Source organism: Plasmodium inui (genome assembly GCF_000524495.1).
Source record: "Plasmodium inui San Antonio 1 unplaced genomic scaffold supercont1.2, whole genome shotgun sequence".
Taxonomy (NCBI): domain Eukaryota; phylum Apicomplexa; class Aconoidasida; order Haemosporida; family Plasmodiidae; genus Plasmodium; species Plasmodium inui.
The window spans coordinates 388,691-413,773 of NW_008481836.1; the positions used below are offsets into that span (position 1 = coordinate 388,691).

Below are 25,083 nucleotides of genomic sequence, written 5' to 3' on the forward strand. Positions count from 1 at the left end.
TCCTCTACACCTACCACACAAAGACACGGGGGGTGAGGGGGGGGAGTCCACCCTCTTATAGCTGGGCGTGGAGCAGATCGATTGGATTCCCACGGTAGTCGCTCCATATGCTGTGAAGCAGATGAACCGTCCTGATGTTCTTCCTCCTGAAGTATCTAGCCTTGAGAACGCTCTCTCCCAAGGGATACCCACCCGAACTTGTGTTCAATGCGCTGTAAAGGAAGACGGCATATGGGCTATCCATATATTCAAAATAAATGTCAATTAGGAAACCTTCATAATCGTAGGCCTTCTTAATGCACTGGAAGGGACGATCCCGGTTGCTACTTCGTATATGTGTGTGTGACTCTTCCCCTCCCGTGTGTACCTCTTCGGCTCCCTTTTGTCCATTCCTTCCACTTCTCCCCCTCACTAAGGCATTCTCCTTACACATTGCATCCACCACGTCGTCCGCGAAACTGTGAAGATATTCTTCATTCTGAAATCGCCAGTAGTGCTCACTAACCAAGTGAAACACACGCAACGTATTGTACGAATCGAGGATGGATGAATCAATCAGATTGACATAAGACAGAGAAGAGTACAACAAACAGCAACGAGGGTCTCCCAACTTCTCCATATCAATTGCACGTAATAGACATTTCCAGAAATTGGCGTCTAAAAATCGATTAACGCAATAACACCATAAGATGTCACATATCTCGTGGTGAGAAAACTGATGCATCCGTTGCAAAATCTCATACTGTAATGAACTCAGCAGGGTGTATGAAGCGTAGAAGTACATATTTCCATAGGCGTACGCTATTTTGGCAATCTCCTGAGGGGACAAATCACTCTGCTTCTTCAGTATGGCTGACTGGATAAGACTGTGTAGTTCTCTGCTGCCGCTCCGAACAAGCGAATACGCATAGCACAAGTTTGACAAATCTTCCGATGAGAACAGGTTTAGGAAACGAGAACTCCCTCCTGCGGCATGGACGTTTGGCTTCCCCCCAATGCTGCTGACCTCGCTTTTGCTCGCTCCCCCAATGCTGATAACCCCCCTTTCGCTCGCTCCCCCCATACTCAACAGGTGCCGCTCAACCACCTCATGCATTTCGGTGTCGACGCGCCCATCCCAACTCACCGTCCTCCCAACGGTAATTGCTAACCCGAGTACACTGTTGGATAGCTGCTTGGGAGTCATGACCCGATGCAATTGCAGCGCTCTCTCCTTTAACTCGAAATAGAACTCATTGCTGAACCGCACTTGGGGATTCTTCCCTTCCACCATGCTGTAAGACCAAATCAGCATGCTAACCGTGTTTGCGCTAAAATTTTTTATATTCTCCAAAATCACCTTTTCGCTCTTTATCAGCAGAAAAGGCGAATCCTTAAAATACTTGGCACTCGTCCATATTCCGTTAAGCAGTACAGACAGGGGGAGGCCTTCCGCGGGATGATGCCTTTCTCCCGTTCCTTCGGTGAACTGGTGCAACATATCGGACTTGTGCAACTGGTCCAACTGGTCCGACTGGTGCAACTGGCCCAACTTGTCCAACTCGCGTCTCTCCTGGCAACCCACCCCCGCGGCCAGAGCTGCCCCTTCTGCTTCCTCCCCCTCAGGTGAAAACATATCAACTATGGCCTTCACAAAATTACGCATCAAGACATCGTCCGCCGCATTCATATTCTGCGAGTACAAAAAGAAGAGCTTCACCATCTGCTCCGGTGTCAGATTATTATACCTCTTATACACTTCCCCCTTTAAGTCTCTAAAAATCTGAACATGCTTGTAATTGTTCTTACTTACGTATTCGAGGATTTTTACAAAATTTTCATTACTCATGGATTTTACCTTCATTTGAACTAAGCTGAGGTATGTCTCTAGGAAGTTCTTACTTCCGTATCTGCCTATATGATGAATGTTTTTCTCCTTGTTGGAGTTGTTTAGATATATGTAGCCTACTTTCACTAGGGATTCTTCATCCAAATGCTTCATATTTTGCAAAATGACGTTTTCTGCTAAGATGCTCACTTCCCTTATGGACAGGAGGTTGATCCGTTTCGTTACATACAGGTAGTTAATAACATCTTTGCATGAAAAGAAAAAGATTTTTTTATAAATTACGTTTAGCACATTTCGGTACAACTCTTCATACTGTTTTGTCATGAAGGACGATACGTAATCCTTCCATGTGCTCTCCTTGATGTTGAATTTTTCTATATACTGCACGTAGTTAAGGTGTATCTGAATCAGCGTGTTCAGATTAACCTGTGGAGAATAATAACTGCTTGCTGTGTGGTCATCTACACCGTCTGGCAGGGAAGTATTTATTACATAGTTCTGCCCTTCTATATTATGCACTTCTCCTTTCGTCTCCTTCAATCGTTCAGAATCGTCCAAGGTGAGATGGTCCTTCCCTCTTTTATGGCTTACAGGGCTGGATGGACTACTTCCCTCGCTGTCCAATATCCTATCACAAATGCCATTCTGCTCATCATTTTCGTAAAATATGATTTCATTCTCCCCTGCTGTTCCTATGCCGCTTTGGCGACTTCCACCGCCATATCTCCCTACCCAGTCATCTACGTACTGGTCAAAGGTCACAAATCTGAACTGCGGATTGTCCAGCCTCAAAATGTCGCAAGATTGATACGTTTTGTAAAAATTAGAAAAAATAATTTCATACATTTTAAATAGCAAATACACATATTCATGATTTTTCATTTCGTTAAAATTGTTATCAAAATAGACTTTCACGTCATCCATGCTGTTGGAAAAGAATACACTACGTAGATTCTCATTATATGTACTAGTGGAATCTGTTCCGTGGGGTAGGAACTTTGGTGTTATTGTTCTCTTGATATTTACCCCCTGAGAAGTATCCGTATGCTGCACATCTCCTTCCAGAGTGCTGCATTCGTATATGCTTTTTGCATATGCAAAATTCTTCACTCTTATTTTGACTACTCCCCGGGGGGGGTTCCTCAGCAAGACTACACTGCTTATCCGCCCTGCATGGTTCAGTTCAAGCCGTTTTTTCAGCAGGTACATTTTAGGCTTCCGAAGTGGTACATTGTAAAAACGCCGAGCGTGGAAAATGTAGAAGAAAGGAAGGGGCGTGCGCGCCTTCCCTTTGTTAACATCATTGCGATGTTTTGCTAACGTGGCATGTGCTGTGTTGTTGCTACGTTGCTGCGTCGTTGCTTCGTCGCTGCTTCGCCCCATAGGTTACTTCCGCTCCATTTGCGTTATTTTACCATTTTGTATTTTTTTCTCACATTTAAGCTTACATTATTGCTCCTCCTTGTGCACAAAATCGATACTCCGTGTGGGGATCACCATCATTTTATCGGTGCTTCACTTCTTCCCTTCAAAGTATGCAGAAGAAAAAACAGAAAAACGTAAACAAGTAGCAATGGCGGAGACAGCAAAAGGGCAGTAACAGCAGTGCGTTTACTTTTGCAACTGCTGTGCTCACTTCAGAAATGTATCAAAAGAGGTTAAAGATAAACCAATTTCTGGGCATATTTTCTCACATTGTTGCAAAGTATGAATTTCTTTTTTTTTTTTTTTTTTTTTTTTTTTTCTTTTTTACGATTAAAAGTTCCCACTAACGGCTACTACTGAGCACTTGCTGTGTGCAACAGTCTGTGCCCTTGTTCAGAAGAAAGGGACTAATCAATTATAGAGTGTGTGCAGGGTTAGTATCCTCAAAAGGCATGGAAGAAGGAGCTTCAAATTGTCTTACAAATCTGCATTTATGTGTGCATATCTGCAGAGTCGCGAGCAACTTGGAAAGTACTACCATTCCTGCTTGACAATGGGTGGGCGGTTATTACCCCAATGCGGTATTTTCCTCCCCCCATCACCCCCTCCTGCAAAATTATACACTGCGGCATCACAACGCATGTAACGGCATCGAAACAGTACAAACTGAAATAATCAAAAATAAACAATGAGGAAATAAATCATGTAACTATGGAAAATAAATATTTTTCCATTCACTGTGTATGCCTTGAAGTGTGTTCACGTTCACACCTGCACACGCTAAAAAAAAAAAAAAAAAAAAAAAAACACACTTTTGTATTACACATTTGTCTGCACATGTAAAAGTTGACACAATTGTCGAGTTGATAATACATGAATGTTCTTACCTTCTAGCTATTTTTTTTTTTTTCTTTTTCTCATATTGCTGTTCAGAATAAAATAAGCTTTTTTTTCTTTTCTTACCTTGCCGTTCAGAAAAAAATACACATTTATTTTTTTCTCATATTGCCGTTCACAATAAAATACACTTTTTTTTCTTTTTTTACCTTGCCGTTCAGAAAAAAATACACATTTTTTTTTTTTTACATGGATTTTCAGAATAAAGCGGCCATTTTGTCTATTTCACTTTAGCATACTCCATTTTAGCACTCCCCCGCTTTAGCATATTCCATGTTGGTAAGGATTACGTTTTTTATTTCCCCCAACAGATACGCGGACTATATGAAGTTAACGGCTCAGAATAAAGGGCACTCTTCATTCACCCCCGTTTATCCCGTTAACAACTCGTTGCAACTTTCTTTATGTGCTTTTCCGCAACGCAACTTAGCGTAGCATGGTGTGGGCACAAGGAACAGTGTATTTTCACTGAAACGGATTTTTTAGAAAAGACAAGATTGCTGCCCATTTCCGGAGCTATAACCGTGGTTCTTCTCCCCCCGCCGGACGTTAATGGAGAATTATTCTTACGGTTCTGGGGAAGGGAAAATGATACCATCAGAACAGAACATCAGCGACGTAGTAAGCATAAAAATGACGCTACAAAAATATAGCACAATAAAGGAAAAAAGGAATAAAAATCCTCCTTTTTGTGCCGAGGTTGATCATTCCCACATTTGAGATAAACCGTTGGGGGAAGGGGGCATACACATTTTGCACTTGCCAAAAAAAGAAAAAGTATTTGATTAGATCCCACCTTTCCACCCTATTCAGGCAAGCAAGAACGCGTATGAGCAGCGCGACGGCACGAATCTTCGGGATGGCACCAATCTACGCAACCCCAAAGACCACTCCGATTACGGTTTGTACGAACACCCTGGGGATATTAACCTCGTGGATCCGAATGGGTACGCCCTAGAGGAGACTCCCTACTACAGCCATGGAGAAATAAACACCACCCCCTCGATGCACCTGTACCCCGGTGCAGACATGTACTCATTAAGTGCCAACAATAGTAAAGGCATCATGGAAAAGCCAAATAATACCTTCAATATGGCAGGGACTATCCCATTAAAAAGGCCAGCAAATTACGACTATATAAATTCTGCCCTAAATTTCAACCAAGGCAGTTACTATAATCCATACCAAGTGAGTAACACCTTTCTCCCCAGCAGCGAAAATGTGAAGTACGGATTAAAGAGCGAAATGCATGGGAGGTATGTAATTCCGGAGATGAGCACAAAGATAAATAATTCCTACCTCGTGAACGTAAACAAAAGTAGCAATGTAAGTGGAAATATTGGACAAAATGGTATTAATGGTCTTAATGGCTATATCGATCCAGACAGCTACACCAATTTGTATGAACACGGCAGCGGAATTAATAGTCTGTCCATGATGAATGGCATCGCCAGTATGCCTGGCGTGGAAAACATCGCAAGCGCGATACACCCCAGTGGAGTGGGCAATGTAAATTACGATTTGCTGATGCAGAATTACAACGCTTCTTTGTGCCATAATATAAACAGTGTAAGCAGCGTGAGCAGTGTGAGAAGCGCGCCGAATCTGACCAGCATGGGTTATCCGGGCGGTTTGGACGTTTCCCCCTTGAAGGCGCAGCCGTACGGCGAGAGTTTTAGCAGCATCAATTATCATGGTGCGAATTATGCTGGTGCCAATTATGGTGGTGTCAATTATGGCGTTGCCGGTTATGATGGTGTCAATTTTGGGGAGGCCAATTTGGGGAGTGCCCATATCGCAGGTGCCCATTTCGGGGCTTCCCACTTTGAAGGTGCCAATTTTCATCCTCTGTCCAACGGCGAGTTTCCCCTCCCGTTTGACAAGAACAAAGGAGCGGACCTGTTAGGCGAGCGGGAAGGGAAATTCTCAAAGCTTAGAAGCACCAACCACACGGAGGGGAGCCATGCACACAAGCACCCCCCAGAACAGCTACAAGCAATACTATGTCTACAAAAGTTGGAAGAAATCCCGACTCCATTTCTAAATCTTAAAGACGTAAAATATTCCGTCAGCGTTTATTTTAACTCTTATGATGATATTTTGGAAAAATATCAGTCCCAATTTTACAGCTGCAGATTGAACGAATCCAGCTCCTATGCAGACTGTGATTTGAAAAATGAAATAATAAAATTACCATTCAACAATGAAGAGTTTATTTACCTAAAGGTTATTGAAACGTCTGTGTACAAGACGGAGGTAACTGGCAGATTGCAACTAAAAGTGAAGTCTCTTTCGCAGGAATATCCATTGAGAATCCCTATAATAGGAGATGATGGGAACTCAAAAGGATTTTTAATAATGAATTTTTTTATCACCTCGTCTTACTATGATGTAAAAAATGACTTGCTCATAACGGACCAGTCAAGTCTCCCTAGTCGGGCCAAATCGACAAGGATTCGGAGAAAAAATAATGGCTTCCACTTTTTCGAGAATTTTACAAAGTGGTGTTGCGAGATAACGGATCATCACATGAACTAGGCAAGTGCCATCTGGAGGTTACGAGAGCGTCCCTCCTCCCCCGTACTTTCGTTTGTCTGTCTGTTCTTCTGTCTGTTTGTCTGATTGTTTGTCTGATTGTTTGCCTGTTCGCTTGCTTATTTGCCTCCTCCGCTGGCTCTATTTATGTACACATTTCATATTACTTTTTTTTTTTTTTTTTCGGTTTTGCATTTGTTTCACTAAACTTCAATCTGCTGCATGCCCCAGTGATTCTGTGTCTCATTTGTAATTAAATTGCGCGTGGTGGAGCTGCTGACCTGGCTTTGCGTCCCTCCTCCCCTGGCACAGGAGTAGTCGAGCCCATTTGGAGCGGTGAAGCCGACAGGGAAAGGCCGCCAAAAAGACACATATGCATAGACATAATCATAGATATATGTATGTGTATATGTGCACACTTGTGTGTCTCCCTGATGGCTGCAGAATAATCCCGCCTGTGACTCTTTTTTTTTGAAATTTTTAGAATTTTTTTTTCACTACTCTCCTGACTTTTGTTTTTTTTTTAAGTTCCTTTTTCACGTCCTTCAGAAATTTCTCTTTAACAATTTTTAACATTCATGTAGGAATTTCTTTTTTCTCTTTTTTGTACCCTGTTCAAATTTTTGTGAACAAGCAAGCACACCGATGAGAGTTGCCTTTTACTGGCATTTCTCGAAAATGATGTCGTGCTGCCGTACCATGGCTGCTTATAAGTAAATGCATTAATTCATATGGACCAGGTTAGAGCATCGGTCAACGATACTGCTTTGTAAAGTGGTCTACAATTGAACATCCAACGAGTCTTTCGTCCACGCTTCGAATAGGGGTCACCCTTCCAATAGGGACCACTGTTCCGTCCAGAGTGCGACATATGCCGCAAGGCGATTTAAATCGGGTCGGGGGGATATACATGTTCGTCTGAGTTTTTCGAAATTTACCAAAACACTGAAAATTGGTGCATTAAGCATTTTTTGGCATAACTTGGGTGCATGATTATAAGCTTGCCTTTTTTAAAAATAAAAAAAAAAATGAATTATAAAAATTGTGCAGAGGCCACCGTAGCTGCAACTACAACAGGGCACACGAGACTGCACAGGGGCCTCAAAAATGCACATGGGCCTCACAAATGCACATGGGCCTCAAAAATGCGCACGGATCTCAGAAATGCGCACGGGCCTCAGAAATGCGCACGGGCCTCAGAAATGCGCACGGGCCTCAGAAATGCGCACGGGTCTGAAAAAAGCACAGATATGTCCATGCATGTGTGTGTAAACATATGGTGCATCTTTACATGAGCGCGTCTACGTACATGTATGTACAATTTGGCAGCGCTATGTGGTGGCTCATTTGCATTAAAAAAGGGGACATTAAAACGGCGCATCGTACGCATGGGCATTTCGCGGAACTCTTTAGCTAAAAAGAGCTTATGCTGTGGAGTGTAGTGAAAAAAAAAAAAGAGGTAAACGAAAATATAGCGAAAAGAACAATTCGCTCAGTGGAAAAGCCACCCACGCTTTTCTACATTTTTGTGTTTTTTTTTTTTTTTCTTCTTCTTCTTCCTCTTCCCGGGTGGAAAATAAAGGCTGCCCTCGCGCTGCAGCCATGTAACTGTGCATATCTGTGTGCCGGCTCGTGCACGCATAAATGGAAGAGAAAAAAAATATACTTTCACATGTCAACACAATTAAATGGTACAACTGAGGAGTAGGGTAAAAACAGGTGATAAAATGAACTGTTTAAAAAAAGGGCTAATTATAATTTTTCAAAAAAAAAAACATGGAGCTCGTGTGCACAAGGGGGAAAACTCCAAACATGTAACACAGTCGCCCCGTAACACAGTCCTCCCGTAAACCACGGGGCGTGCGCAGCGCTTCGTTAATAACCCAACTTGGGCGACTTGCAAGGACAACGGTATCTGAGTAGCAACTGATGTGCAATCAGGCAGGTGCACACACCTAAACAGGGGAAAAATGCCGCATGTGCCGGGGATGGAGAAGCAAAGGAAAAGAAGAGACTTTGTCAAAATGGGACTCCTTCCTCTTCATTCGCTTCTTCCTCGTCTTCTTCCTCTTCTTCGCCATGTTCCCTGCTCTGGTTCTACTTAAAAAGAGCAATTAATCCTTTGATTCCCATTTCCACACTTTCGCGTTTCCAGCTGCAGGGGGGGTAAAGCAAAATTGGGGTCGCTGTCAGTAACGTGGTGGCGCAAAAGAGGCAGCAGAGTTAACGTGTAAACATGCCGATCAGCAGCAGATGGACACAGACATATGTTAGGAATCTACCAAAGTTAGTGAGCGGCTCCGCATTGCTGCATCGCTCGCATGAGGCGGATGCTTCCCTCCTCTCCTAAGGCCGTGTGGCCAAAATCAGTACCATTAGAAAACAGCACGATGAAGTAGGGCCCGGAGAGCGGCAGAATAAAGTCGGGGTCGTTAATGTTAAATTTCAGAGTCATGGATTCGCGATCCTTCAAATATCCATAGGGATTAAACTCGGGCAGCGAAAAAGTGTATAACGCTTTGCTGGAGCCGTAAATAAGTATGGGGACATTCTTATGATTGGTCAGACCGGCCATGCAGAAGATAGGCAGAGTATTCATTTCGAAGTGGTTATCGCCTCGAAGACTGAATGCCAATATTTTCCCCTCACTCATGGCCGTGATGACATTAGCTTCGTACTGCATCACTGAGACGACACTGCCGTACTTGCATCTGACTACATTTACTATTTCTAAATTCAAGAGGCTAATAATCGTTATGTTGTCACCACAGACCCACAATGTTCGGTTGAATTTATTTTCCTCCACGTTACCATTGCTGTTAACATTGCCTGAAGCACATTTGGAGGAAATAATTTCGATCATTTTGAAGATCTTCGTTTTTGTTTCAATTTTCTTTATAGTCACAAAGCTCAGGTATGACTCCTGGTACTTCCAAAATTTGACTTCCCCATTTATGCTGGATGATATTATAATGCCATCGATGCAGACGATGCTGTATATAGAGTCTGTGTGCGCATAGAGTGTCGAAGAATCGGAAGAAGGAAGGTGCATAATTTTGATTAATCCATTATCCAGGCCTGCGAAAATGCACTCTTCCGCGTATAGTAAGGATAGAACCCTTTTCTTCCTCTTCTTCATTTTTTTATTGCCTTTTACTTTGTCATCTCCGTATTCCTCTTCCTCTGGGGTTAGTTCAAACTCGATCTTTTTCAAATGCTTTATGTCCAGCTCCTTCGATCCTTCTCCGGGAACGAAGATCCATACGTTTATTGTGTATGGAGAAATCGACGTGAAGAGGTATATCTCGTTGTTCGGCCCGTGTACTATTATTGCGCAATCGATGTAGGATCGTTGCAAAGAAAACGTGTCGACTAATTTTAAGTTGTGCAAATTTCTGGCAGAATGGAAGAAAGTGGGACATGGGGGGGGGGTGTCACCAATTCGGAGGAAAAAAAAAGGGGGGGGGAGGAATGGTAAATGGGGTTGATAACAAAGGACTGTGTGGGCTTCTTCGTCTGCCTCTGCTGTGGGGTGTCGGTGTGAAAAAAGGGGCAAAAGGGGCGAAGAGGCCGAAACGGGACAAACTTTCTACCAAATCATCCACACACAGAAGTGGCCAACAAATTATCGTCACCAAAGTGTATCAAAAAAATTGCCTCGCCATCATAATAAACTGGTTATGCGGGCACGCACATGCCTCGTATATGAACAGATTGATACAGAATGGGGGGTCGGAAAAAAAAAGGGCCTTCACGGTGGACGAAATCGATATATGAGATGGATGCACTAGCGGTTGTAGGTAGTGCACCGTTTGCTCTTTATTCTTTTCATTTTTCAGTTGTCTTTTTTGGCGATTTTTTCGCAATTTTTTCGCACCTTTTTTTTTCTCATTCTTTTAGAACATTTTTTTTCTCATTTTTTGCACCTTTTCTTTTCTCATCCTTTTCGCACATTTTCTTCATTTTTTTTTCATTTTTTTCTTTCTTCCTTTTTGGCCATGCACACGAACACACCCACGGCAGATACGCAACGAGAAGCAGCACACCACGCACACACGTTTCATGCAAACAAATGGATTACTTGCAGTCGTCCGAAAAACGGCACAGTCCTGAAATGGAGAAATGCGCGAAACGCGAGGAGCGGGGGGGGGAGGGCAGTGAAATGAATAAATAAAGTCAGCACGGGGAGGAAGAGTGCGAACGAAATCTTCATATGGCAAGCTTCCCACGGGACTCATAACCCCAATGCAGCAGTGGCAGGGGGGTCACCGAGAACACGTCGAGCTACGTATCTGAGAAATGCTCCCACATATCGAGCGAATAGAGATGACGAAGGAGTGCTATTCGGACAGTAACAACAAATTTCTTAACCCCTTAGAGTGTAGTGAGGGCAGAATGTTATTCCTTTATCTCGGTCTTTGTTCGGATTTTTTTTCTGATAGAAATTCCTCCTATTGTTGTAGTTGTTTTGCATTTTGTTGTTCCCATCTGATCCTGAAGGGGTGGTAGATTATAATGCGATATGTATGGCAGAGCAATGGTGGAGAGTTAAGTCCACTTTTATATGCACCCTTCTTGCGCCACGTCCACGCGCACTCATAATGCAGAGGTCATTCCTACCATTTGCATATCGGTACTGATTTTTATATCCATCTCGGAGATAGTTGCCCCTCATAGTTAATGCCTACATGAGAAGAAAAAAAAAATAGAAACATGATTACAACCAATGTGCATATAAAAAGGATCAAACATGGGTAGTAAACCTTCCATGCTGCCCCAAATCAACCACGCTCCCTTTCCGTCCGATGCCAACGTTTTTCGCCATAACACAAACGACGTTATTCAAAAGGGAACACTGTTCTATCATTCTACGCCACGTCGCTTTACACCATCCGATGTGTTATATATGGAGTCTACTGTTTGCGTGCCGTTACGCCGATCCCATTCACACGCGTGCGATGATGCTGATACGCACAGTTTACGCAGGCTCAACGACTCATAGGAACTGATTCGCGCCACATTCGATCGATCAGCACAACGCCGGGGTGCACACCATTTCAACCACGTGACGCAAGGTTCTCAGGGAATGCTCTGACGCTTGGCTCCAAACAAACGGAAAAGAAACAAAACTCACGAAAACTCGTTGCACGCCGCAGAACCATGTAGGCGCGCATAAATAATCTTTACTTCTATTTAAAAAGGATCTTCAAATGGGCTTTCATGACATAACGATATTTACTTGGCTGTTTGGCTGGTTGGGGGGCATGGCATCAGAAACCTTCTCTCCTTCTTCTTTTTGTTTTTCTTCCGTTTTGTTGCGCTAACAAAAGGTTGGTATTAAATATATGTACCCTGGGAGGGACGCACGTTCGAACGTATGTAAAGTACATAAATCTATGTAATTATACAAACGTATGCAAAACACTTCTCAGTGCGATGAGTTACAAATACAAATTGTTTGCTTCATGCATATACGCGTATCACACGAGTTTGCGCTTCACATAAAACACGACTCTCCAGCTTCGTTTTCGTATGGTAACGGCAGCATAAATATATAAAATTAATTACTCCTTAAAATGTTCATTACGAAATGTTTTTAAAAAAAAGAAAAAAAAATGACGTGGAAAAATTGTATAACTCACATAAAACAGATAGCCTTTTTTTAATTTTTTTTAATACAGAAGAAAAAAAAAAAAAGGAAGGAAAAAAGAAAAAAAAGAAAAATCGAATTAAATATGCAGAACATAATTTTACCAACGTTTTTTTTTCCTTTTTTTTTTGGGCGCCTTCCATCGTCACTACTTTTTTTCGCATATAGCGCACTGGCGGAAGTTATCCACAGCAAGTAATTTGACCCTTGGTGACCCAAATACATACGAAGATACGTAAATACGTCATAAATACGTACATTCTTACACACGCGTTATGAATAAGTGACGCATACTTAGCCCTCGTGTGGACATAATTTTCATTATCCCCTAAGGGACACGTAAGCCTTCCTATGCATATGACCTGGAAAATATACATAATAGCTCCCCTGCTGCACGAAGCAATCGCATTATACAAACCATGTGCCTCGCCACGCATGATTATATGTCCCTTTCTTTTTCACCCATTTGAATGGCGCCAATCGCGCTGTTTGTTGTGTTGAACGTAAGTTTCGCAAAACATTCGCGCAAAAAAGAATAAAAATAAAATTGTTACAACATACTTACCCATGGGCATCATATTGTCCCCCTGGCTTATGCGCTAATGCGGCGGCATATATATTGAAAATAAAAAATTCCCTAAATGGGGTCAATATAAAGGAGAAACAAGGAGGGAAAAAAGATATCCCAGCGCTGTGTTGTTAAGAAGGGAAAATATGTAAATCAACTTCTGTAGGATATATAATTGTTAAGAAAAAAAAAAAAAAAAATCAACGGAAAAGGAATGCATAAAATGTGGCCCCATTTACATATGGCGTACTTTTTTTCGCAGGGACCATATCATGGACATATTCACAACAGAGATATTCTCAAATGAACCGCTTCCCCCCTGCCGTGCATATGTGTATATGTACACATAGATAACGAAACGTATGCGCTAAAAGGATGGTAGATCCTCGCACCATATTGTGTTTCTCTTGCCTCCATGAGGGCTAGGTTAACTAAATGAAGAAAGACATACAGATTTCCCAGCTGCCTATTTTACCAAGTGTTCCCGGAGCGAATATATAGTTATATATATATTATTGAGACATGACTCTGATCATGGAGGCAACGTGCCGCAGGCACACAACTCTCCCCCCATAACCCCCTTGGAAGCCTTTCAAAGGAAGAGTTGCATATACCGCTTATATGTAGAACGAAAAAGGGGGATAACTTCTTCTGTTGCGTTTCCCTTGAAATAAAAATATTTACCTATATCAAGGTGTGGGGAATTTTCTTTAAGCTTAACCTGCTAACGTGCAAATGGTTACGTAAATATACTTGCGTACGGGGACAACATGTAAAACAACATCGTCATTTTGCACGCTGGTCAAAATTCAATATAGCATTTTTGTTTCACCAAATTTTAAGTGCAATGGTGTATTTTGCCATCAATGGCATCTCTTTACCGTTCCGTCAAATTATTTAGCGGAAAAAAAAAGTTTTCAAAAATAGGCCCATTATATTTTGTGCCACTACCACACCATGCATATCCGTGTGGAGACTGAAAAGATGTTATCTCCCATTTGACCAAACAAATTTAAGGAGAACGTTTTAAAAAAATTTAGCAATTTTTGACAAAACGTAAGAAAATTTAACAAATTTAAGAAAATTTATTAAAATTTGCCATAAGCGCTACTAAGCGAAATGATTCGAACAAAAACATGGATATGTGAAAGGCCTCTTTTCTGCGCATGCAAGAAAGCAGGACACTATGTTTCGTGTTTGCAAAAAAGCATGTACATAAATATGACATACCGTTTCGCCATACTGGTAAATACATACTCCAGTTATGCAATTAAATGGTGGTGAATACACCTGCTAAAAGAATTGTGTGGGCAGATCAAAACATCCTTTTGCAGAGAACAACAGGAAGTAACTGAAATAGTCTGCTACGCCGCGGTGTGTATGATGCTTTACTGCGCCACTTAACGTCTTTGTTCTGTTCGCCCCCTTTTTCCTTCTACGCTTCAATATAGCCCTGTCCGAGAAATAATCGCGCAGTTGAAAAAAAGACATGACCTGTTCAGGCTATTTGTACCTTTTTTTTATTTATTATTTTTTTTATTTTATGCAATCGCTTAAGCATCCTTTTAGCTAGCCTGTGCGAGCTACGCCGCTACAAAAATGTACTTAAAATAAATTAATTAAAATGAAATATATATAGGTTAATTAAGTTAAATTAAAACGAAATGAATGAAGAGGATGGGAAAATAAACAAAATGTAGCACTATGGCAAACGTGGCAAAATGAAGAGAATATCCAAAATAAGCGAAATATAGCAAAGTGAGCCTAGTCAGCAGAGTAAGCAGCATAAACGGGGTAAGCGGCATGAGTACAGTACGTTGAGTGAGCAGAATATAGGAAATTAAATCCTATTTAAAATTAAAATTGACAAATGCACATTCCCAGTGAACCGTCCCAAACGGATATAAATACGCTCATGATGGAAAAAACTACTAAAAAAAGGGCAGCGCTTGAGTACTGCAAAAGGGAGTGTTCGCACGACGAATTATTGGACTCCAAATGTGGGATCCACGAGCTTGATAAACACGCCTGTTTACGCCCGTGCGCACGTACTTTTGCATGCGCATTCACAAATGCACACATCAAACTAATATGTATATCCATAGAAGTCGTCAGAGTTATACTGATAAACGTAGTGTCCCAACAAGGAACAGATGGCAAACGAGTAAATGACGTTCAAGGCGCTGCCAACACACAGCGCCCGATTGGCATATTTACGTCTTGGCGAAGATTCGTCATATTTTAAACTAAACAAATAGGAGATGCAGCCTAGGAAAAAAAAAAAAAAAAAAAGGGGGAGAGGGGCATTAATGGAAAATACGTAATAAATGGCGTGCACACCTGTGGGCGGACGTATACCTCCCCAATCTGGGAACATTGCAGGTGCTACCGCGTATTAGAATGAAAGAAGTGGCAGCTATACATATGCATATGGATATATTTTATTCTTTTTTCTCCTTTTAGCAAACCTATAATGGGCAAAAAGAAACTCAAAACGGTAGAAATTCGAGGCATTAAAGTGCTATTCTCCTTTTTTTTTTTTTTTTCCGTATCTTCAAGATCCTGCAACGTCCAAAAGAAAACAATTTGGATTATAAAACATAGACGAAAGGGAAAGATGGGAAATGTAATCCTGCGCGGGAGAATTTTTCACGAACACGCAGTTTAAAAAAAAAAAAAAGGAGGTGAGGCTGAATTCATACCAATGATTTTTCATTCGCCGAAGGTTCAGAGGTGAATTTGGGTTCGTCAGTAAGTCGCCGTGAGTTCAAATTAAAAATTCTTTGGTACTCGCTTTTTTGGTACTAAGGAGTAAAAAGGAAGGACAAAAAAAAAAAAATAGAGTTGACAATTTTTCCGATTTATTCACTCGCGCAGTAATGGCCTGCACGCGGTGCAAGCCAATGGGCATTCAATAGGATTGGATGCGCATATGTTACAGCCGGTTGTGTGTGCCCCACGCAGTTACCTTTGTCAAATCCATATTAAACAGGTCGATGCTCTTGCGGTCCATCAGAATCGCATGAGGAAAACACTCGTCATCCTTCTCATTATTAATTTGTAAGGTATTATCCCTGTTTAGAAGGCTCATATTGAAGGCATCCTTCAAATTAATTATTTCCTTAAGATCCTCCGACGAGCTAGCCATTTGTTTGTTTCTTTCTTTTTTCTTAATATACAGGTATTTTCAGCTATTTTATATATAGCTATCTAACTATGAGAATTAAAATTGTAAATCGATCTTTGACGCTGAGGCTGCTTCCGAAATGTAACAATTCAGCATAGATATAAATATGCAAATCTACTGAGAAGGGTTAAGAAAGTATACTATACTATCGTTTTAATCACCTTAATATTAAAATAATGTTTTCTTAACTGTTGGAAGTACTTTTCTAATTCCCCTCGCACAAATATGAAGACGGTTTTTCTTTTTTTTTTTCTTTTTTTTTGCTTTGTTTAAATTAAAAAAAAGGTAACACAAACTCTCCTAAAATTGAAATAATTTTTAGTTTTAAAATGTTGTATGCAACATGGTATATGTACGTACAAACGTTTTAGTATAAATAATGAATTCTTATTGCGTATTTTATTGCGCCCGCTACCTTTAAAATGGTAAAAAAGGAAAAGGAAAAAAAAAAAAATAACTACGAAAAATAATTAATGTACAATGGTACCGCAAATTGCACCACCTGATGTAAATTAAAATTTGTTTCAAATTTAAAAAAAAAAGAATTCTTTCAAATCTTCCTTTTTTCTTTTCACACGCAGGAAGAATATATCATAACAAACGAAATGACAGATAAAATAGAGGGTGTTTGTTTAGTTCGTTAGTTTGTTATTTATTCTTTTGTTTCGTTAAGCGCTGCGTCATAAGTATATAAAATATGTTTTGTTGCCCTACGAGGTTTTCGTCATTTTTTACACCTGTTTGCTAATTTATTTTTTCAATACTTTTTTAGTTTCAAAAAAAAAGGTTGCTGTACTTGTTTGTGCTGCTATTACATAGGTGCAGCAAAAATGCCTCTGCGGAGTTGCAGGGGCATGCAGCGATATGCCAAAGGTTTGCAAACGAACGCAAAATAGTACATATTACGTGGCACATACGCTTAGCATATATGCACCATATACATACGGAATAATATACTCACGTGATACAAACATACACACTTTTGTGTACAGCTTAAACACATCCATATAACGCATGAATAAAAGATGTAATTCCAAAACGTGGGTAAAAAGGTATATGCAATTACATATATCACTCTCTTTTTTTGATTAATTTTCTTACACCGTGTTCTTTTCCCCCTTTTCAAATTGTGTACACTATAATTACTTTTTATTTTTTTTGCCTCATCTGATCACATCAAAATGTATCATTTTACTAGCAACAAGATTGAAAAGGGTGAAAGAGAGAGAAAAAAAAAGAATAATAAACAAAAACGTTGTAATCGTGTTGCAAAAAAAAAAAAAAATCCATAAATAAATAAAAAAACTATTAAATGAATTAACACACATACACTGCACAACTATAAGGTGAAAAAACTTTGGTGCCATTCTCTCATTCATTTCCTTTTATTGTCCATATCTACTAGGCATTTTACGCCGTGTATTCCCTGCGAGATGTTCGTGAACTAGCCAAAAAGAAGGGGATGTCCGTGTGTGTTACTCACATATGAAATGATCTGCCTTTTTACATTCGCATTTTTGTGTGCGCGAATGCGGTTTGCCAAAGACACACAAAGGAGATCAAGCGCACAACACATACATGCATAGAAATAAAAGCGGGGGGCAAGCACGGTCGCACAGGTGTTTGAACCTAACGCGACACATGACTGCTGGACTCAATTTCAGCTTCTCTCAATTTGTGTACCATTTTAAATGCCGCCAGGGGGGAGGAACATAATAGGGCATAGTGGGCTGACAAGAAAAAAGAAATAAATAAAATAATAAAATCAAAGAATAACAAAATAGCAAAGTAACGAAATAAATATGAGCCACAAAATGGATAACAGAGGCAAGGCAAACAAAACCAAATGAGGAAAAACGCGCTACTCGCAGAAATCACACAGACGCTAGAATTCCCGCTTCTGGTTGTGCCATACTTCCGTCCTCCCTTATCTTTTCCCCTTTCTTAACTTACCTATTCTGTGGAGGACGTCATTTGGGGGCGTGACCTTAAACACGTAGGCGGAAAACCAGAAGGACTCATACGCGATGATACAAATGACCATGACGACTGCGCGGAGGGGCAAAGGTGTGTCCATAGGTATGTTCATATGCGCATACGTATGTACATGCATACGTACATGCGTACATATCTGTGTGCGTATTCATACGCGCGCGTATGTGTGCTGTGCCCGATTGTGCGCATACCCTGCCACTCGTAGTACAGCTTCAGCAGCCGGTTGCCCTTCTCGATTTTCTTGTGTGTTTTATTTCCTGCTATGGCGCATCTGAAAAGGAGGGGGCGAATTTGCCATGGGGCGTACGCGCACACATGTACGTGCACTGAAGCATTTTGAAGGGACTCAAAATAGTTTCCTCCTTACGATGATGAGTGAAAGTAGTGCCCTGCTATGTCGGCAATCATGATTAATCCTATCGCTGCGAGGAGAAGAAAAAAAAAAAAAAAAAAAAAAGGAAAGCATCATTTAGTTCATCCACATAAGATGGAACGCATCCCCATAGGGACACAACAACGACAGATTCTTTGTACGGTCAAGTAACGCGGCCACTGCGACTTTCCCCTCCTGCTACTGTTGTGTTAACTCCGTCCAATTCCTAGGCAGTTTCGCTCCTCACGTTCGCTTCGGATAGCTTACCAATAATGTACTCATCGTAGGCGTTTCCATTGAGGAGGTACAGCAGGGTTGTAGACAGTCTAAAGTGACGCACAAGAGGGGAAGAAAAAGGAAAAAAAAAGTACACTGGGTGATTGCACAGAGCTAGTGCAGATTTTATAGTCGCGTCCTGATTCTCTACAATACTGCACAGAGTGAGCCATTTATTCTTCTCCTTTTTTTCGAAAAGTGAAAATAATGGCTATCTCGCTGTGGGAACCCAAAACGGTAGGCCTACCTGTCCGTGATTTGATCTAATATTTGGCCGAAGACGGAGGCTGTGGGAAATAATATGTGCACATGCATGAATATGCATAAATGGATACACACATGCGTATGCACACATGTAGATACGTATGTGGGCACTCTTGCTCCACGCCGGGCGCGCCTCTTCTTTCCCTCTAGCTGCACCCACTTTGATTAAACTTCCTCGCCGTCCACCCATCGAAGGCATCTAGCAATTGGCTCGTGCCGTAAAGAACGGCAAACAGAATTAAGTTCTTCCGACATATCATGAACCCCCACAGAGCTAGTATCACTCGGATGTAGCCTTTGGAAAAATTGGGGGAGGTGAAAAGGTGGATGCGAATGAGTCGTTGCATGGATCCATAAGCATAAAAATGCCTTACGGGCAAGAAAACAGAGTAAGAACAACGGCATGCGCAGACCTATTCTGTGCTGTGCTCGTCTGAACGAGTAAACGTAACAGTTCCATAACGGTGCAGTGCCCATTCTTGTGCACCCACACAGGAGCGCACGTATACAGGTGTCTCAGCTAACCAATGATATTCGGTATGTAGAAATACACACTTAGCTTTTTCATTTTAAAAAAGCGTTGAGTTTTCGGTTAAGCGGGTTGATTTATTCGAATGTGTGAAGTTCTGCGGGGAGCGGCTCAGCTTTTTTTTTTTTTTTTTTTTTTTTCTGTCTTCTCATGTAGCAGTCAACCCAACTCGTCGCATTGAGAATTTAGAACAATCGACACGTAACTTAAATGAAGTACTAATATTTCGGAATCTTCTGCATACTTGTGCTGTTTACAAACACACAGGAGGAGGGTTTTTCATGTAACGACGTGATGATCAGAGGCATTCTCACCGTACGAAAATTTGCGTACATATTTCTCACCCGTCGAATTACATGGTGTGCCACAAAAAAGGAAGAAAAGAAGGAGGGAGAAGAAAAGATGCTTTATCTGTTAACTAGTTGGCAAATGTTAATAAAACAGACGAAAAAACGAAAAAAAAAAAAAAACAACTACAAAAACTTCGAACAAGGATGTATCTCCCCCACTGATTGTGGCGAACAAATGAAATGGCAAAACTGCGAGTTGCAAATTGCGAGTTGCAAATTGCGAATTGTATACTGTGTGATGCGAAATACATCCTATTTTGTGACCCCCTTTTACTTTTAAAAAAGAAAATTATAAGAACGGTAAAAGGAGAAAAAACAAATTTGTTCAAAGTGCACGGCCATCTTTTTTTACACTTGGCAGGAATTTTTAATCGAGTCGGAGGGGCGCACTAACAGTCTTCAGCTTCGACTTGGTGCTTCCGCTTCGCAGATTCAGGTTCTCCGTTTCGGCTTCTCCATGTCGGCTTCCCCGCTTCTTCTGTTCCTGTTGCGTGTGTTCTTCCCCCTTCCGCGGAGACTTCTTCGTATACGTTTAACCAGAGGCGTGTAATTGTGCCGATGCACAGGAGCATTCACTTGCGAATTCTCAATGCATAAAAAGTTTATCTGGGCCTTCTTCCTTATCCGCACTCCCCCCCCTTTGAAAACTTCTCTCCACCTTAGTACGTTAAAAAACGTTGTGATATTTAAAATGCATTCCTGGGCTGCGTAATCGCATGTGCTTCCCTTATGTAGGGAAAATTATTCACCAAAAAAAAAGAAAAAAAAGAACATTCTGAAACAAGGGCGCTCATTTTTGATTGCACTTCGGCGAGAGTTCCTTCCTTGATAACAATCATGCGATAAATAAAAATTGCAGAAAAGGGGAAATTTCTTCTTCGTCCAGCTGCCCTCCCCCCTTTGAGATAGCAACACAGTCCCACGAGCACGAGGAGGCAGAAATAACCCCTTACAGTTGCCACGTGAAGAGGGGATGCTCCCCTTCATGCGACGAAATGAGACAAACGGGATGCAGCACGCCGCGTTGGAGCCCCATTCGCAGGATCGCAGCTACCCATCGCAGCTGAAGGGAGGAACAGTGACGAACAGTTGAGGTGCCCACGAACCGATGCGTAGAACCCCCCCAAGAGACGATCCCGTCCATTGGCATAACAAACGTGTATACTTTCCCCTTCTTATGAGGTAACATCTTAATAAAAATTACTAAACCCAGTGATCCCTCCAACATGCTGGTAAAGGAGAACCACAGCGTGATTCTCTACACGGATGAGGAGAACATTGATTTGGTGAAACTCACAAGGGATGGAGTCTTGACAAACAAAAAAGGCACCTTTCTACATAAAGACGTAATAGGAAAGAAGTATGGTAACAGAATATACGATACTGCCAGTAGAAATTATATTTATGTATTGAAAAGAACCCCCGAATTTATTGCCCTAAGTTTGAAGAAAAAAACACAAACATTGTATGAACATGATATATCTTTTATCTGCCTATTGTGTAATGCTCTTCCTAATAAAAAAATAATTGAAGCTGGAACAGGCACAGGTTGTCTAACTTACGCACTGGCCAGTTGTGTTTTGCCAAAAGGGATCATTCACACGTTTGAATATAATGAAGAACGTTATGAAGAAGTACGAAACGAATTCTCCCATTTCGAAAATGTGAGAAATAATATTAAATTTCACCACAGAGATGTCATAAATGATTCCTTTGGAGAGTTTAAACCGGGGGAAATAGATTCTGTCTTTCTCGACATGCCCAATCCATGGCTTTGTGTCCCTAACGTTAAGGAAGTCCTCAAAGAAAGAGGCGTTTTCGTCATATTTCTTCCCTGCATTGAGCAGGTCTACAAAATTATTGAAGCATTAGAAGAGAATGACTTCTGCGAGATTGTTACCTACGAGCTGGTAAACAAGTCATGGGAGATTATTCGCAATAAAGGGGCCGCGTCTGGCTCGAAGCGGGACAGCCATGTCAACTTCGAGGGGGCTACTCCAACGAGTGACCCTTTGGATGAGGCGAAGAACCGCCACTCCCCGCTGGAAGGAGCAAACCCAATGTTTAGACTCCGCCAGAAGGAGAACAAGACGCATACCGGGTATTTGATCTTTTCCAAGAAGCAGCTTAGCGATGAGAACGAGCAGATCGAAATTCAGCTGAAGGGTCTGTAGCGGTTACTCGGTTGGAAGTTACGTGCTGAGTCGATACGGATGGAAGCGAGGGGAATAATACGCATGGCGGGGCGGGCAATAATAGGCATGGCGGCGCGGGGAATAACGCTCATCCCATTTGACGCCTCCCGCTGCGTCTCTTCCACGTGACTCATTTGTATTTACCTGACCGTAGGGCCATTTTAAAGTTCTCACGAGATGTATCTTCATAGTGGCAGCAGGAGCCGCACCGCCAGCCGCAAAATGGTAAACACGAAAAAAAAAATCCGTAGAGGGGAAAGAGGGCCCGTGCCGCACCTACATCAGTGCAGGTCGCGTCGCCCGCGAACCAAGCGCAGATACCGCCTCTTGTAGGATATTTCGTCACTGAGCTGTTTCTTGACCCGTTTTTCTTTCTCCCCCCCACAAGGGTTGAAGCCCCTTCTCATTTGAACGCGCTTCATATTTGAGTTCAGATTCTCCATGTGCAGCTTCACTTCATTCCAATTTTTATCACCAAGGATAGACACCAATATCTGCAATTGGATGTCCTCCAGAATGTTAAATCCTATTCTTTCCAGTTTGACTCTTTCTTCACACTGTCCATACATTTTTGTCAGCCTTATAAATTCCATAAAACAGGAGAGGGGACTTCGATTTGTGTTTAATGCTCTTGCTATGCTAGTCCACTCTCTGTTTTGATACTGTTTGGACAAACTTAACAGATTTTCCTTCTCTTCCTGGTGCCATTTCTTCTGTTTTGGATCTTCAAAGCAGCAGTGGTAGAGCCACGTCTTCTGACACTCCCTTCCTGTCTGCGTCTTGGTTAAATTTGCCGCGACTTCGTTCCAAAAATGAGTTGAAAAATCGGCGAAGCTGGTTATTCCATCTGGAGGTGCACCCGAGGGGCAATCAGTAACCCTCCCCCCCCCTGCTGTGGATAACCTCTGAAATGCATCAAAATGGAATTTAATTTTGGAGAGTAAATTTTTGACATCCTTACTATCTTCGATCTCTCTTCTCTTCTCCACTTTCACATCGTAGGCTAAGTTTGGATCGATTAAATATCTTGTTGCATGCCTTTTGCACGTTTTCTCCACTACCTCGAAAAGAAGCCCAATTTCTCTTTTGGTCCATTCGCTTTTTTTATATTCATACTTCTTCCGATAATTCGCTACATTCATTTGAAATTCAGTAATCTTCAATGCGTCTTCATTGGATGGAGGAAATCCATGTTCTTTTTGGTAAAACATCGACATGTGTGTTCTCCCTTGTGCCTTTTCCCAATTGATCCTTGTTGGCTTCTTACTTGCCAGCGTCTTTATTTCTTTGTATTTTCTGTCTATATAATCATTCAGCTGTTCTATGTTTCCCTTTGTCGTTTCAATGAGCTTTTCCAGGACACACAGCTCCTTCTCCACTCGCTCCTCCAACGCGCACAGCTTTTCGAACTCCTCCGCGTCGTCCTCGCACGCTTCTCGCCACATTAGCGGCCGATTGACATGCACCACTCTGTAGAGGTGCTACGTAGGAGAGGGGAAATTACCCTCCTAACGTTGCCAGAGCATCCACGCAAGGAAAAAAAAAAGAAAAAACTTCACAAAATAAGCTGCACACAACGCAGTGGAAGGGGGGGTAAACTCAAAATAGTGTGATAAATCTCGATTAGTGAGGAAGCTCTCATGTAGCTCTCCTCATGTGAGCCTTCAAATTGACCAGATAAACAGATACACAAGTGCGTGGTTTTTCATGCCGATCGTATCCCTTGCCGGGGTACTTACTCCGCATAATGGCTGACTGAAAAGTAGAAAAAGCGATGAGCCAAAAGTTGCCAAGTCAAGGTGGTTCCTTCATTTGCTGCTTCCTTCAGTTGCTGCTTCCTTCAGTTGCTGCTTCCTTCATTCGCCGCTTCCTTCATTCGCCGCTTCCTTCATTCGCCGCTTCCTTTTACATTCCCTTTGTTTGAATAATGAATGCGTGGAAATGTTCAGTCCCAGGCCCTCTCCGCAATGCGTTTCCACCTACATACGGTTAAACGTATGGGTGTATCTCTGCTCATCCATGTGTATAAATTCTTTTTTTTTTTTTTTTTCACTTCCCAAACTAACCTTCTGAAGCGCCCCCCCTTTCGCACTTTAATTCTGATAGTTCAGTTGTCCGGCTTAAAATTTTTCCACAGTTGCCCCTTTGCGCTTCCCAATAGGGGATCTTTTTTTTTACGCGAATTGATCAAATGGTCATTCCTAGTGGGGTGTCCACTTGCGCCACTCTGCTGCATATGCACAGGTTATAATTCCTTTCCCCTAATGACAGTGCGTTACGTGCCTTCCTTCCACACGATGTGGTCGCTTAAACCTGCCAAGCAGAGCCCCTAATTTGTGCGTAGCCAACCAGTTGACATTTTCACCATTTGCTTCTTCCCTCGCCGATTTGACGACAAGATGGCGTTGCTTTGTCTGTGCGCAAAAATGAACCACTTGTGAAAAACTCATCGTGTGCAGAAATTTTTAAAAAAAAGTGGCGACGCGGCGGAGTGGCAATGGGAGGTTAGGGCATGGGTCATCTGGAAGAGAAAGCGCAAACAAGGTGGAATTAATAAAAAAAAAAACGGACGAACTTATCCGACATGCCACATGCGCGACGTGCGAGGGCGCTTCAACCTTGGGAAAGATACATGTGCATGGCCCTACACCCTTGCGCTGTTTTGCGGGGCCGTTTTGTGCGGCGGCTTATGGATCTGTTCCATATTCTACGCTTCTGGAACGGTGGAGAGGCACCAGAAAAAAAGAAAAAAAAAAAAGGTCGACACCGGGTAGACGAAATCTCGGTGTTTCTTCCCTTTCGCATATATACTATGTCCACGTAGTTACGACTATGGATCTTTCTTTTCACACGCGAGAGAATAAAGCAAACCGCAGTGAAAGAGTCCCTTCGGAATGATTTTCTCCCTGCACCCATATATCGCAGATATGGCACATATCGCGCTTACAATTCGCTATTGTGCAGCCGCCCCCGCTTGGCATATGTAAGCACCAAACGGTACGACAACGACG

At 41.9% G+C, this 25,083-nt stretch overlaps 7 protein-coding genes across 7 annotated transcripts; 2 read left to right on the forward strand and 5 right to left on the reverse strand.

The window, feature by feature from the left end:
* Positions 1–55: 55 nt before the first annotated feature.
* On the reverse strand, positions 56–3,037 carry C922_00526 (hypothetical protein; the record flags this gene model as incomplete). Its single annotated transcript, XM_008816142.1, has 1 exon — positions 56–3,037. The coding sequence occupies one exon, from the start codon at positions 3,035–3,037 to the stop codon at positions 56–58; it is 2,982 nt and encodes a 993-aa protein (XP_008814364.1).
* A 1,701-nt stretch (positions 3,038–4,738) lies between these two features.
* C922_00527 (hypothetical protein) lies at positions 4,739–6,688 on the forward strand (the record flags this gene model as incomplete). The annotated part of the gene is made up of 2 exons (XM_008816143.1): positions 4,739–4,771; positions 4,964–6,688. 2 exons carry the CDS (start codon positions 4,739–4,741, stop codon positions 6,686–6,688), a joined length of 1,758 nt encoding a protein of 585 aa, XP_008814365.1.
* A 2,284-nt stretch (positions 6,689–8,972) lies between these two features.
* On the reverse strand, positions 8,973–11,552 carry C922_00528 (hypothetical protein; the record flags this gene model as incomplete). Its single annotated transcript, XM_008816144.1, has 5 exons — positions 8,973–10,080; positions 10,767–10,794; positions 11,057–11,179; positions 11,306–11,369; positions 11,436–11,552. 5 exons carry the CDS (start codon positions 11,550–11,552, stop codon positions 8,973–8,975), a joined length of 1,440 nt encoding a protein of 479 aa, XP_008814366.1.
* Positions 11,553–15,599: 4,047 nt separating this feature from the next.
* C922_00529 (hypothetical protein) lies at positions 15,600–16,051 on the reverse strand (the record flags this gene model as incomplete). The annotated part of the gene is made up of 2 exons (XM_008816145.1): positions 15,600–15,707; positions 15,872–16,051. 2 exons carry the CDS (start codon positions 16,049–16,051, stop codon positions 15,600–15,602), a joined length of 288 nt encoding a protein of 95 aa, XP_008814367.1.
* Positions 16,052–18,684: 2,633 nt separating this feature from the next.
* On the reverse strand, positions 18,685–19,566 carry C922_00530 (CDP-diacylglycerol-inositol 3-phosphatidyltransferase; the record flags this gene model as incomplete). Its single annotated transcript, XM_008816146.1, has 4 exons — positions 18,685–18,784; positions 18,982–19,021; positions 19,159–19,293; positions 19,524–19,566. 4 exons carry the CDS (start codon positions 19,564–19,566, stop codon positions 18,685–18,687), a joined length of 318 nt encoding a protein of 105 aa, XP_008814368.1.
* A 1,537-nt stretch (positions 19,567–21,103) lies between these two features.
* C922_00531 (tRNA (adenine57-N1/adenine58-N1)-methyltransferase) lies at positions 21,104–22,051 on the forward strand (the record flags this gene model as incomplete). The annotated part of the gene is made up of 1 exon (XM_008816147.1): positions 21,104–22,051. One exon carries the CDS (start codon positions 21,104–21,106, stop codon positions 22,049–22,051), a length of 948 nt encoding a protein of 315 aa, XP_008814369.1.
* A 302-nt stretch (positions 22,052–22,353) lies between these two features.
* On the reverse strand, positions 22,354–23,517 carry C922_00532 (hypothetical protein; the record flags this gene model as incomplete). Its single annotated transcript, XM_008816148.1, has 1 exon — positions 22,354–23,517. One exon carries the CDS (start codon positions 23,515–23,517, stop codon positions 22,354–22,356), a length of 1,164 nt encoding a protein of 387 aa, XP_008814370.1.
* Between the last annotated feature and the right edge of the window lie 1,566 nt (positions 23,518–25,083).